Here is a 15,004-nt window from a genome sequence, read left to right on the forward strand (position 1 = left end):
CAAATGCTTTGACAAATACTTTGATGTGATGCATCATCTTTCTTAAGTCAATATGAAACATACAGTTGGTCTCCTTGGGATATGCACCCTCACTTTGTCTAGTTTTTTGCCAGTTACCTATTTTTTCTTCTTCCTAGTTGAACAGCTCTATGTTGCCAGTGAACCAAACAGACTGTGCCATCCGTTTCCTTGCCTAGTAACTCCCTTGATATTCTTCTAAGTAATGTTCTCTAAGTAAAAAGTGACTCAGCATACGTTAGCTGTGACTACTGAGACATTTATGGAAATGTCCACAAGTTAAATAGCTCATATTTCATGGATGTCACCACAGTAGATTACTTAAGTGGCAATTTTGTGCTATGCTGAGCTGATGTACTGGCAACCTGCTGCCATAAAATATGTTCAGTACTTCTTGCCTGAAGAACTAGTAGGTTTAAGACTGCTCCTCTTACTTCTGTGTGTAGAACCACTCTTGGTTGCATCTGCCAGTGGCACACCCCCACTGTGGCTGCATCATCACTGTATCCTAGAAGAGCAGCAGGCCTGCACAGCTGGAGACAAAGAAGACTAGAGGTGAGGCTGCTCTTTTTGGCAGTACTCAGCCTTGTCCATATTCAAACTCCAGGCTCAGACAATGAGTTAAAACAAGAATACAAGACGAAACAAGATGGCATATTTTTCTCAGAAGCTTCTGTGGGTCTATGAAACAGCAATCTGGTCTTCAACAGAAGTGCTGACTAAAGGTTTTGCACCTTTCCTACCCCTTCCTGCAGGACTCTAAGGAATTCTAAGTAATTTTGCCAATGGCACTAAATTGGGAGGAGCTGTCAACTCCCTTTAGGGCAGAGAGGCCCTGAAGAGAGACCTTGACAAATTAGAGGGCTGGGCAATCACCAACGATATGAAGTTCAACAAGGGAAAGTGCCAGAATCTGCACCTGGGGTGGGGCAACCTTGGTTGTGTATATAGACTGGGGAATGAGGAGTTGGAGACCAGCACTGTCTAAAGGCACCTGGGGGGCCTGGTCAATGGCAAGTTGAATATGAGTCAGCAGTGCCCTGGCAGCCAGGAGGGCCAACCCTGTCCTGGGGGGCACCCAGAGCATAGCTGAACATTAGAACAGGCTCCCCAAGAAGTGGTCACAGCATCAAGCCTGAGTTCAAGAAGTATTTGGACAATGCTCTCAGGTACATGCTGTGACTCCTGGGCTGTCCTGTGTAGGGCAGCAGTTGTACTCAGTGATCTCAATGGGTCCCTTCCAACTCAGCATATTATATGATTCTCTGAAATGTGTTACATAGTAATATGGCAGCTTCCTTTTAATTATTGTTGCCTGAGGCTAAGTTTAACTGCTTTAAAATGATGAAAAGTTATGTTGTATTTATGCTTTTTAAGTTGAAAACTGAAATCCCTGCATTTTTCAATGTAGAAAAGCCTTGGAGCAGCTTTCTGTCCCCCTGGGCTTTAGGCCTTTCCCTGATCCTTATGCATTTCTTGGTGAACTTCAAATTTGTCCACTTTAATTGTGGTAGCAGAGTTCCTTCTGGATAAAAAAACAGTTTAGAGCTCAAAAGGAGTAAATGAACTTCTATGATGTATCAAAAGAATGTAAACATATCTCATCTGTAGCAAGAAAATACAATAACAAAGTTAAATAAATCTGCCCATAGTAGTACGATTACAGTATTGCATGTTGAATCAAAATACATTTATGTAGTACCTATATGCTAGAAAGTCAACAGAAACTTTTTTTTCCTTATTCCAAGTTTTCTTGATGTCATGGCACTTTCACAGAAAGAAAATCTTCAGCCTTGTTTATTTTTCACATTTCCCTAGCAAATAAAGCAGCAAGACCTAATTACATTGTGATGGTGTTATGTTGAGTAAAAGGACAACAGATATGCTTGAATGGTTCTTTTTACTAAATGTTCAACAGCAAGTTAACTTTTAACAGAGGGAGAGCAATAGATTCCACTGTTCAAAAGTAAAGTTTGTATGAAATGGGTGTTTAGTGAATATCTTGTGATCTTATTGAAGAACATTGGCTGAGAACCCTGGAGACAGAGGGATGATATATGACAGAAGGATTATGACTCCAACTATGAGTGTTAGCAATGTCATTCTTTTTGTGTCAGATTTTTCAAGGTAAAAGATTTGTATCAGAGGATAGTGAAAGAAGATTATGCTTCTGCAGGCTTGTTATTTGTCATATTAAATTTGCCATAATCAAGTTTGACAGGCTTCTCTCTATTTTTTCCAGCAGACAATATTATTGTTGAAGATTAGTCAGATGCCTTCCGTCCATTCCGGGCCTCACATGCTATGTCATGCAAGCTTTGAAACACTTAGCCCATAATTTAAATGAATGATTAATTTGGCAAGCATAATGGAAGGCACACATACTGTCCTTCAATTGCACAAACCCATTATGGAGCTTTGTTACATCAGCTTCTATCTTCCAGAGGGAAAAGTCAGAGGATTTACTTACAAGGGCTGTGTAACTCTGGATAGAACCAGTAAACGTTTCTGTAGCTGCTATCAAGTAAGGGAGAGGTTAGAGATGGAGCTGAGAGAACAGCCATATGAAAACTTTGGAGATATTATTTTCAAACAAACTACCACGAAAGACATTCTTGTTGAGCTGTACAAACTGACTACTGAAAAGGAAAAACTGTTATCCAGTGTTTTGAGATCACATCATGTTCCGGACCTTAAGACAGGACATCAGGACGGAAAGCGACAGGATGTTTCTGGAGTCACAAAACTTGAAGGTGATAATTACTCTAGTCTTACACATCAGCAGGAATTCTTTCTGGATTCCACAATAAGAGACAATTTGAATCACAAAAAAATGAGGAAATACAGAAGGAAAGAGAGTTTTGAAGAATTCAGACACCGGAAAGGGGGAAAAAAGATACATGAACATCTTTTTTTGCTGAGTGCACAAGACACGCAACAGGAAACTAAGATGCTCTCCACAAGGTTTCCTACCAGGAGTTATCACAGTTCCTTTTCTGCCTCCAATTGGCTAACAGTAAAAGGTAAGGAAAATTTGCCAGTAGACAGTAGAATACAACCAGAAAGGTGTATTCTCGGGAGCAACAAAGCTGTGAAACTGGATGCTGACTTACCAAGTTCTGGCTCCAAAGACAGCAACGATGTGGTCACAGTTGAACCAGTGGATAATGGAGAATGCATTCCTGAAGTTGCAAAGGTGCAACAGAGTAGCACTTCAGTGAAGCCATCTCACTACAGTCTATCTAATAAACTTGAGACATTAAGTAAACCAGCTGCTGCTAAAAGCTTGAAAGGTAGCAAGTATGCTGAGCCAATATGCAAGGAGAAACCAGGAATCACAGCTGTTGGTGAAATACAGGATTTAGATGCTTGTATTAAAAAAGTTACCAAACCCCCTGCAGAGTCTTTACCTGATTTTCACAGAGAGAAAGAAACCATTCCTCCTGTTCTCACAACAGTACATAATAAGTTTATATCAAGAACTGATGTATGCTCTGTAGATGAAGCTGCTGGAGACTGTAATAACACTGTGCTGCAGGAGAAGGAGGAAGACAGCTCTGGTTTGCAGTACAAAGCAGAGAGAGTGCACATTACTGATGAGTCACACAACCTTGTGGGAGCAGTCAATAAAGCTCTTCTGAAAGTTATACGGAGCGACAGTTTAGATGAAGCTGCAGAATGGAAGAGACTGCAACAAATTACAAGAGCAGACAGAAACCTACCGGGCTCTCTATATGAGAAAAGAGCCACGGTATCCCAGGGAAACAGCAAGCATTTATTTTTGAACCTGCCTATAAATGAAAGTCCTGATATTCCTCAGACAAGTAATAATCTTAAACTGGAAGAGAAAAGGCTGCATTCACCCCCTTTAGCAGCAGTGAGTAATGTTTTTAGTAGTTCATATCCACTATCTAATACACACAAACAAATGTCACCTGTTCCTTCTCCGTTATCTTCAAGACTGCCTAGCCCACAGCTGCATCATCGGATTCTCCCGTTACCAACACAGAACACCGAGGACGAATCTACGTTCAGTGACTATGGCTGTGGAAGACATGGTGCTATAAACTTCTCTTTCAGTGATCTGGAGCCACAGTTCTATCTGAAGTTTTCTGAACCTGGAGAATTGGGATTTGCCAACAGACAACAGGGCTCACATCAGAGTGCAACTGCAGAGCGTTTTGAAAAGCGTGCTGTGCAAGAAAAATTAACTACTCAGACACAGCAGAATTTCTGTCCAGGTCAGTCTTATTTCATAAATCTTTAATAGAATCAACCAACCATGAAAGTGTTGTAGTGTTTGGTTTGGGTTTTTTTTTTTTTTTAATACTAGCCTTTAATAATAAATTTGTTTGCAATTAAAGTATTTTTCACTACTTAAGGAGTGAAAATTGTTGACATTTTTAAACAAATGTTACAACTATATAAGAGTTCCTTGGAGATACATTTTTATGTCAGCTTATATTTCAGTCCTGTTGTTACTGAATGACCTCTTAACCAAAGTTAATGAAAGATTTTTCTATATAAAATGAAGAAAGTTTACGTGTTTATTTACCTGATTTTCCTGTGCTGTGTTCTAGTCTGTCAAAATGTTATGGTAACTGATTATCCAAAATGTTCTTTTTAGCTTGTTTAGCTTAACTGATAGAATGTTGTCTGAACAATATTCTAATATTTAACTAATTTACATTGCCTTGAGTATAGGACTCGTACTTTGACCATTTAAATACAAGAGGTTGATGCAAATTCTGTAACAAAAGGCTTGTTTTAAAAATGATTGCATGCAGGAATCATGTTACAATGTATTTGAGTGCAGTGCATGAGTTTATTTATAAATATATCCTGTGAATATAAAAATGCATAAATATATGACATACTGAATACTTTGTTAGCTAGAAAGAACATCAACATCTGTATCCTTTATTTCATCCTCAAGAAAAGAGCTGGATGACCTAATTCTGCAGTGGTGTAGGTGTGGTTCAGATTGGCCCCTGTGTGTTATAGGGAGGGCTGACAGTGCAGAGTGACATGAAAGGGGGATTCCAAAAGAGGAGGTGTGTAGGGATATGAAACCATTACCTTAGCCAGAGGGTGTTGAATACTACCTATGAGGCTTGCATTTATGACTGGTACTTCTAGAAGTAGCTTTAGTCCCATTCAAAACTAAATCAAGTTTAGAGTGTTGTTTGATGAATCGACAAAGCTGATGCAAACACTAATTGGCAGCAGAAAAGATGAGTGCTATGCTCTCGTTCTTCCATTACTTTCTTGGTTCTTGTTGTGCTCTGCTGTCCTAGGCCTCTCATTGCTGCTTGTACTCATCATACCTTTTGGTGAGCTGGTTTATCTGACAAGACTAGCAATTTCACCCTTTTATAAGACTAAAGTAGCACAACCAATCTTTTTCTCCTGTTTTCTGTTAGTATTTTTTAAATTAGAGTATTATTTAGAATTGTTAGATGTGGAACTGTACCTGTTGTGCTGTAATCTAGTAATGTGTTTGCCTGAGACAGCGGTAATTTTCTTTATAGTAGCTTGTATGGTGCTGTTTTTTGGATTTGTGATGAAAACAGTGTTGAAAACACAGGGATGTTCTAGCTTGTGCTGAGCAGTGTTTGCACAGCATCAATCTCTGTTTCCCACTCTGCATCCCCCCAGTGAATAGACTAGGGGCTTCACAATAGGCTGGGAGGGAACACACCCAGACAGATGACCCAGAATAACTAAAGAGAAATTCCCTGCCATATAATGTCATGCTCAGGAAAAAAGCAGAAAGAGGGGGCTTTGGAGGGGTTAGTCTTAGTCATCTTTTGCTTGGGATTTGGCAGGGCATCAGTCTACCTATGGGAGGCGGTGAGTGATTGCTTTAGTATCACTTGTTTCATTTATTTTCTTTCCTCTTCTTCCACTTATCCTTCATTTATTAAACAGTTTTGTTTGTTTTATCTTGACCCCTGAGTTGTTGGGGTTTTTTTCCATGCCTCTTTCCCTTGCCCCACCTAGAATTGGAGTGAGTGAGTGAGCCACTGTGTGGTGCTTATGTGCTCTCTGGGGTTAACCCACAATAGCTTTACAAGAAACAAAATAAGACACATACATACAAATGGCATCTGTTGGCTGAAAATCCTGGCTATTAAACAGAAACATCTTTGTGGAGAGTAGAAAAACAGACAAACCAGATCTTAGTTCTTGTTTACAGTTACCTTACAACATTAATATATATAAAAAAAATCACAGCAACTTTCTGAAAGACGTAATACTATTCTGTTGGGGTTTTTGTTCAGGGTTTTTTTTCATTTTCAAGTATGATTGTATGCCAGCATTATTACTGGTCAGAAAATCTGTAACTTTACGGAAAAATTTCTTACTTTACTGGCATATATAACACTGTAGGTATGTCTCTGGATCTGGGATGACTTTCCATTTTCTTCTGAACCAGGGGTGGAATCATTCATATTGACAGAGCATTTGGAATACTTCTCTTCTGTAAACTGACATGAGTAATAACTAACAAACTATAGTTCAGTGAGACAAATGATGTATCTCCAAATTTAGTCAATGTAAGTGATATTAAGATTTACAGTTATAAACTTGCACTCCAGGTTATGGAGAATTTTGGTTCACTTTTTATCAGTCAGGTTGATTGAAAGATTTGTTTCATGGCAAAAATGCTGATCTTATGAATGGCTTTTCAAAGTTCTATTGCTGTCACAGTATGCACTACTTATTTCTGCAAAACTTCCAGAGTCTTTAGTTACTTATGTAACTTTGTATTTGGAAAATGCCATGAATTAGTTAAATATTCTAATTTATTAGTTTAAATAACAAATTGGACTCATACAGCTCTACACATAGTTTTAATTCTCTTTTCTGATTGTTTTAAAATCATAATTCTTCACACATTTTCTTGATAATTGGAGAATATTCCTGCAGTCAAAATTGAAACATTTAGCTAAGGCAGAGTACCCTTACTTCTGTACTTCCACTTTTTCTGAAGTTCAGTTTCTTTATAGATATATAGATACATATTTATGGCACATATCTAGTAGTTTCATTGCTCAAAGTTCTATCAGGAATTCATTTGAAAGTACAGGTTTTGGGATCTTCCTGTTGAAGTGCAACTGTCGGCCATGGGAAGAGACCACAGCTTTCATCTTAGTGAGTTAATAGTTAACTGAGAATAATTTATAGTTCAACAATAATTATTTAGCAATTTTCTCTGTAGGCAGGACTGGGAATTAACATACTTATATTTACATGTAATAGTTTCATTTGAATTATCAAAATTCTAAGTAAAAGCTTTAGAATAACTTAAGGCTTTCAAGAAATAAATTGCTCTGCAAAACCAGAAGTACAAACACTAAAATTTCTCATAAAAAAGACATTTATTAAATAGTCAGAAACATACTTTCTGCATTTGTGTATGAAGTTCTTCCTACTCTAACATAAAATACATTATACTTTTGTAGCCCTGGAGAAGCCAAGCTTGGTTTTGAAATGATCTTCAATATACCTGAATATCTGCCTCAGGGAAGATTTTTCTGAGACCTTTTAGTTCCTAACAATGCTTCTCTCTCAAGTTGTTCACAGTGGTAGAAAAAAATAGGGAGAAAATTTTCAGAATTGTTAAATTAGTAAAGAATGACACCAATATGCCCTTTTACTAAGTATTATCTGAAAGAGAAGGAAGATTAGTGGTATTTTTAGCAGTTATTGAAGTGCATTTGATTCAGAGCAGGAAACTTAAAAATCTCTGGTTATGACGTAGCCTCTGTGACTTAGGGCAGTTCTAGAACAGTGACTGATGACCATGGTTCAAATCAGAATGAGACTTGGATGGGTCATTTACCCAACTTTCTTTTGTATATATTGGTGCTAATGTGGAAAAAAGAATAAAAATTTGACAAGGGGGAATGAGGGAAGTGAGAACAAATGAGAAAAATGGTGTTACCCACCCCCAGCCAATGAAGAATGCTCCTTTTTTGATATATAGTAGTTGTGAAAAAGACTATACCCTGAAAACACAGAAATCCAAAGTTAGTAGGACTGTAGAGAAGCTTAAACTAACTTGGAATAGAACTGAATGATTAAGGCTTGTGCCAGGTAAAATGGCTGAGCCTATGGGACTGAAAAGGACAGACCCATTCTCTTCTTACTCTCTTCCTTCTTCTAGCAAAGACCTCCTCTCTTCACTGTTCCTCCCTTTCTTTGGAACAACTTTGATGTTTTTTTTGCTTTTTGGTAATTTGTGTCAGATCACTAAGCAAGTTGAAAACTGAGCCAGCAAGGAGAGAGGTGAAGCCAGCAAGGAGAGAGGTGAGTAGCTTTTGCTGGTTTAGTGAGCTGAACAGTTCCCTAGTGGTCTGAAGAAAACCAAAGCTAAGATGAGGGAGGACATGCAAGTGTGCTACCAGGAGACAGAAGGGACAAATGAGCAGGACCACTCCTCGCAGTAGGGAATCACTTGATCTCCAGAATATCAGTTGTATCCCAAAACTGGAAACCAGAAGGTACTGGCTAAAATAGAAGTTATTAGGAGTGGGAAATGAGGTGAAAAAAGTTGGATGAAGATAGGGAGAGACTGTAATATTTGAGTGGATGCTCTTAATAGTGAAGGAAGAATAAGAGAGGGTGGACAATCGAGAAAGGGGAACTCCAAGACTGAGTAGGGAGTGTTACCTTGGCTAGGTTTGCTAACATGTATGAAGTTTTGAATTTGATTGGGTGTATTATGATTAACTACAAAAAAATGAACTTATTGTAGTGCCAGTGCTAGAAGACTTGTAATTGAAAAATGGCATACAGGCAATGTTTTATCCTAGATATTTAATGAAAGTAGCAAAAATAATGAATATAAAGTTACTATTTGAATATTATTTTGTATTTTCCTAACTTAACTGACTCTTTAAGCTGAAAAGGGACACAGTCAGTAACAAGACCTTATGATGTGTTCCTGAAATGAAGTTCATATAAGCAAAACTCTGTTTGAAGGCTCTTATAACAAACAGGAGACAGATTATATTATGTTGTTTGTGATGTTCCTTTTATAAGGAAGGGAAGGGTTTATAAATATATTCTCTAATTGAAGTGGTTCAGAGAATTGCTAATTAGCATTTTAAAAGCACTATAGCGTTCTGTCCACAGCAAGTATGCACTTCATGAGGTAATTTTGCATATGGATCACATGGAGACATGATGCATAGTTTCTCACAGGTAATTCACATGAAAGTAATATACATGAGTGTGTTGCTTCACAAAACCCATCTTATTCAGAATGCATGTTCTTTGAAGATTCTGTAAAGGAGTTAAGAAAAGAATTAAAATAAAAAAGAAGAGAGAATTAATCATAGAATCTCCAAATCATTTAGGTTTAAAGGGACCACTTGAGATAATCTAGTCTAACCCTCTGTTCAGTCAGGGTCACCTAGAGCAGGTTACCTGGGCCCATGTCCAACAGAGTTTTTTAATTTCTTCGAGAATGATGGCTGAACAATCTGTGTTAGTGCTTGGTCACTCTTACACTAAAAGAGTGTTTTCTTATGTTAAGGTGGAAGTATGTAAATTTTAATTTGTGCCCATGTTACTGTTAGCCTTTTTTTGTTCCTATGAAGGTTTATTGCTGGCCACCAGGACCCCAATGTCCATTTCTGCAAAGGTAACTTTCAGCTGATTGGTCCCCCAGCAAGTCCTGGTGCCTGGGGTTGTTCCTCTGTGGGTGCAAGAATTTGCACTTCCCCTTGTTGAACTTCATTAGGTTTCTGTCAGCCCATTGCTACTCCCCATAGAGGTCCATCTGGATGGTAGCACAACCCTCTGGTGTATCAACCACTCATCTCAGTTTTGTCTCAGCAGCAGATTTGTGAAGAGTTCACTCTGTCCAATTATGTGGGTCAGTAGTGAAGGTGTTGAACCACTAGTTTCAACAGCAATTAAAGCCACCAATCACAACCTTCCAGGCCTGGTTGTTCAGCCAGTTTTTAATTCATCTCAGTGCCCACTTGTCTAGCCCATACTTTGTCAGCATGATGATGTTATGGAAGACAGTGTCAAAGGGTTTAATAAAGTAAAGGTAATTGACACAGACTGTTCGTATCTCATCCACCAACCTAGTCACTTCATTGTGGAAGGCAATGAGGTTGATCAAGCATGCTTTCCCCATTGTAAAGGTGATTATTCCTGATCACCTTCTTGGCCTTCATGTGTTTGAAAATGTTTCCCAGGAGTATTTTCTCCATCACCATTACATGGTCTGTAATTCCTTGGAGTTTCTTCTTAAGGTAAGAGGGATCTTCCAGTCTTCAAGAACTTCTGCCAATTGCTCTGACCATTCAAAGAGTGGCCTCATAATGACAATGGTCAGCTCCCATGGCATTTGTGGGTGCAGCCTGTTTGGTTCTGTGGATTTATATACATCCAGGGTGTTTAAATGCCCCCTAACCTAGTCCTTCTCCATCAAGGGTAAGTTTTCCTCGCTCCAGAGTTTCCCTCTGATGTCAGGAGCATGGGATAACTGAAGGCATGTTGGACTTGTAAAGACTGAGGTGAAGAAGGCATTGAGTACTTTGATCTTCTCTATCATTTGTCACCAGTTCTCCTCTTCCATTCATCAGTTATTTAATTGATAATTTTTCATGGTTTTCCAAACCTGAATAGTCTTATCACAGTTTTTCTGAACAAAGAGAGAGCTCATTACCACATAAAATTTATGAGATTAATTATCATAGTGATGTTCAAAAGTTTTAATCCAAACTTGATTCATATAAATCCTATCAATCTATTTTTATTATTTAAAGTTATTGCCTTCCTTTTCTGACTATGAAATGATTCTGTAGATTACAGTCTGGATCAAAAAATAATGAAATTTTATGTTAAATCTGTTAATGTCTTAATAGAACCAATATAATTCAGTACTATACTTGCTTGTGGGGTAGCAGTCATAAGTTCTATTTCCTCTTAGTGTTTTTTCATGTGGATTGTCATCTCTGCAAAATTCAGTTTACCATCTCAGTGTTATAAATACCATTAACTTCTATATTTTTCCCCAATGTAAAACCTTGATGGTTCCATGGGAATTGTGTTACCTAAAGACTCAGTGTGGCTAAAATGGAGGTAATTATTTCTGAAGATCTTTCCAGATACTGGCTTTCTGAATCTTAGTGAGTAACACCACTATCCTGACTGCTACTTTGGTCTTGATGTAAGATACATATCCTCTTTGGTAAGGATTTCTGTTGCTCCTTCTGTAGACAGTTGCAGACTGTATCTAAAATTTTCCAGTTAAGCTTGTGTGTCCTTTCTAGATAGGTAATCTTGCAAAGTTTGCTAATATGTATAATATTTGCTAATAAGTATGTCCAACTAAAATTACAGTCACTGCATAGCTGTTTAATGGATCTTTGTTTTCCTGTTACATTGAATGCAGTTCCTCATCATACAGTATATTATGATTGTCTTTGAGGACATCATTGTGTGTTCTCTATTGAGTCTTATGACACATGTCAATGATAAAAGATCATTAATACTTCATCCCAGTGAAGCCAAAATCTTTTTGTACTAGTGTATACAAAACAGGGCAATGCTGCATTGAAACTATAGATGTATAGCAGTTTGAAATGAATCTAGACAGGACTGGAAGTTCAAGACATGGTCTCTGAGTTAAAAAGACCCTCTGAAGACTGCTCTTGGTAGACGCTGGGAACAAATAGCTCCTGTTTTAGTTGAATGACTTCCCAGCATGACACACTTAAGCAACAGTTATATTTTATTCTCTCTTTGTAACATGTGACTCTTCAGTCAAAGGCAGTCAGTGAGGGGAAACCAAGTGAATTAAATTGGCATGGAAAACCAGAGACAGCTTAATGTTTTATGCTGCTCATAGATTAACAATTTCATGGGGGGAGAAAAGGCCAGAACATTCCCTCTGGTTTACAGTTTGTGCATTCAGTTTAAGAAACTTACTGTAATGAAATGGACTTCTTTTTTCATCAGTATAAAAAGAATTTCTTGAAGTAAAGTACTGGGATATTGTGGAAGTTGCCGTTTTGTAAATCTCTATGTATTCTGTTGGCCATTTAAAACAAGTCAACAGAAATGGCTCAGCTGACATTTTTCTTTTAGGATCAGGATAATATATAAAGTGAGATCAAATTCAAGTATTTACCTCTGTAAGTATGATTTAATAATATATGGGAATTTTTAAAATCTCTAATAGCTACTCTTTGGTATTTTGACATAGCACCAAATCCAACTTGTGAAAGTGGTGAAAAAAAATGCATATTCCCTGCTAAAAATATACTTTAAAATAAATTTACTAAAAATGAATAAAGACACAATTTATGTGTTTGTGGTATCCCATATCAGTAAATAATTTTGAATATTATTTCATGACTCAGATGTGACATTAAATCTACAATAATACATTTAAATAATACCTATAAGTAGTGAATATTATTTATGAGTCATAGCATTAAAATACTGCACCTAGTGGTTTAATGACTTATTTAATTATTTGTGTCAGAATAATTTTTCTTGGGGTTTAGATTATGACTACCCTTACATTTAGATTATGGTGACTTCTCAATCGCTCCAATTGTTTATGATTTTCTAGATCATGTTCAAAGAACTCTTCAGGCTTGTGTGTTTCGTTGTGGGGATCTGCAAGGTAAAAATAGGACAGAGAAAATAGAGGTGAAATGTTGAGAACTGTGGGATGTGTTTTACTTGAGGAATTTTAAAGGCTGAGCAAAATTAGGCTTTACCAGAAAAAGTAAGTAAGGAAGGAAATAGAAATAAGTCACAGTCCCTCATCTGAGCGACATTCGCTATATACTGCCACTAGTAGTGTCATGTGTGATAAAGATTTAGATACTTTGTAATTTTCTAATTTTTTTTTTCATTTACATTTTGGACATGTTAAAAGGAAAAGTGCTATGTTTTTTTCTTGTAAGGTTTGCTGTTACAATGAAGGGGCATATGGGTCATTTCTGTATTCTCGACACAGGGAATCTCTCTGAAATTGTCTTAAGCAATCACTTAGCCTTTCTTTGCTACCACAATATAATATTTTTTTTACTTAGATAATTCAAAACCACAGAGATTAAGGGTATAAGTGATTAATAGTTTAGCGAACATATGACCGTATTTGCTGTCATTTTTTTTGAGTATGTTGGAAAATTAAGCAGGAAAATGTGTGTACTAAAAAAGTCTGACTTTATGGGAAAAGATATTCTGAGTTTCTATTCTATAACTTTTTCAGTGATTTTATATATGTATGTCTATCTTGTGAGTAGAAACTGTTTCCTGATTATCACCCCTGTAAATCTGAACCTCTTTCCTCACCAAAACCACTAAATATTTATGAATAGAAAATAATTCTTATTATGTGTACAAAATGAAGTAAATTGATTCTTGTTCTCTAAGCTTCAGTACTTCTGTTCCAGAAACATCAGTAAAAGTAACTTTAGTACAGGGGAGTTTGGCCATTAACAGGTTATTAGTTCGATGAATACATGAACTTACTAATTATTTTTGAGGGAGAAGTTGCAGAAAGGCTAAAAGTTGTTGTTCCTATTCCTTTTACCCCCTAACACTTCACATTTCTCAGCAGGTAGACTAGTAGCCCTGGGAGGCCCTTCCAGTTGGAAAGGCACACCCTCAGTTCCCAACCTGCTCCCAGCAGCTTTAACTGTTATTATCTGCAAAGTACCAGGTGCTTCTGTGTGACCTAAGATGTTAATCATGCTTACCTCGTATACATAATTTGTATATGGGATCTGGTTCATACTGCCAGTGTATTTATAACAAATAACTTGATTTCCATGTCCAGAGAAACCAAACACTACAGCCACTAAGGCAGACATATCTATAAGCTGCAGAATTTTCTCAAGCATATTGTGATAAATTTGGAGCGTTAGTCAGCAGAAGTCAAGATCTTTGGGGCAATTACTCAAAAACTGGCTTCTTTTATTTTATACGTCACTGAAACTCACTGTTTTTGCAGTCCCTTGACTAACATTTTGTTAACAATACTTGAGTCTGATAGTGTTATAATAGTGAAATTTAAAGCTTTGTTTAGTCACTTGGAGAGATTAAAAGTTTTGGGGTTTTTTTTCTTGAGTTAATTTTGTTTAGGATATGTATATATGACCTGAAAAACTGCTGGCATGGAGCCATTTCATCTCAAAAAGCTAAAATTTAGAGATTATTTTCTCTAAGTTTCTTCTAGAGTATATATATTCTTCTCATTATTGTAGTTGTCAGTATGTTGTAAACCTGAGCGTATGTTCACTAATTTCTGATTTTTCAAAATGAAATTTTTTTGTCTTAAGAAATTAAAATAGTTAAGTAAGTAAAATATATTAAAAATGTGATTAAAAAAAACTACTCAGTTTTGGAGAGTATATGTTTTCAAATAAATGTATATTAAAATGAAGTTACAGTTATATACAAATTTTTCAATAGACATTACAGTTTAAACTTGAGCATGTATTTGATAGCCTATACTAATTCATGTCAGTCAGATTTTTTTTTCTTTTTGGAAAACACCAACTTCCATAGAAATAAAACTAAAGATAGAGAAAACCTCAAACAAACATTTTTTTTCTTAGAAGTAGCAGCCTTCTGAAAATTATTTTCTCGGTGAATAATAAACTCCAACTAATATACCAAGAACAAAAGATGGTAATACATCTTTTTGCATAGGCAGAATAGTCTTGTACAAGATCTAAGTATTTATTTATAATGCTTTTGTACCCTAATTTCCTGTCATATCCTTCTTTCATAGAATATGGACCTAATAATTTTTGTGCTAGTTTACTAAAACAGATGATTCTTTAAATCTGACACACATTGAAACTACAGTTTTAAGTGTTACGAGTAAGATAAATACCACTATATAAATCCCCAGGAATTGTTTACATCTTTCTTTCCTGTGATTAATTTGTATTCTCCTTTTATACTTATTTATGCAAGTTATACTTAATTATGC

At 36.6% G+C, this 15,004-nt stretch overlaps 1 protein-coding gene across 1 annotated transcript in view; it reads left to right on the forward strand.

The window, feature by feature from the left end:
• The window catches only part of LOC108641288 (formin-1-like), a 45,649-nt gene that overhangs the window by 13,249 nt on the left and 17,396 nt on the right, over window positions 1-15,004 (forward strand). The window contains exon 2 of the mRNA XM_018082120.1: window positions 2,264-4,259. Within this exon, the coding sequence (XP_017937609.1) occupies window positions 2,366-4,259 (1,894 nt within the window). The 5' untranslated portion in view covers window positions 2,264-2,365. The remainder of the gene's footprint in view (window positions 1-2,263; window positions 4,260-15,004) is intronic.

The sequence above is a fragment of the Manacus vitellinus genome, unplaced genomic scaffold, assembly GCF_001715985.3.
Source record: "Manacus vitellinus isolate BGI_N305 unplaced genomic scaffold, ASM171598v3 scaffold_6_pilon, whole genome shotgun sequence".
In the NCBI taxonomy this organism is placed as follows: Eukaryota; Metazoa; Chordata; class Aves; order Passeriformes; family Pipridae; genus Manacus; species Manacus vitellinus.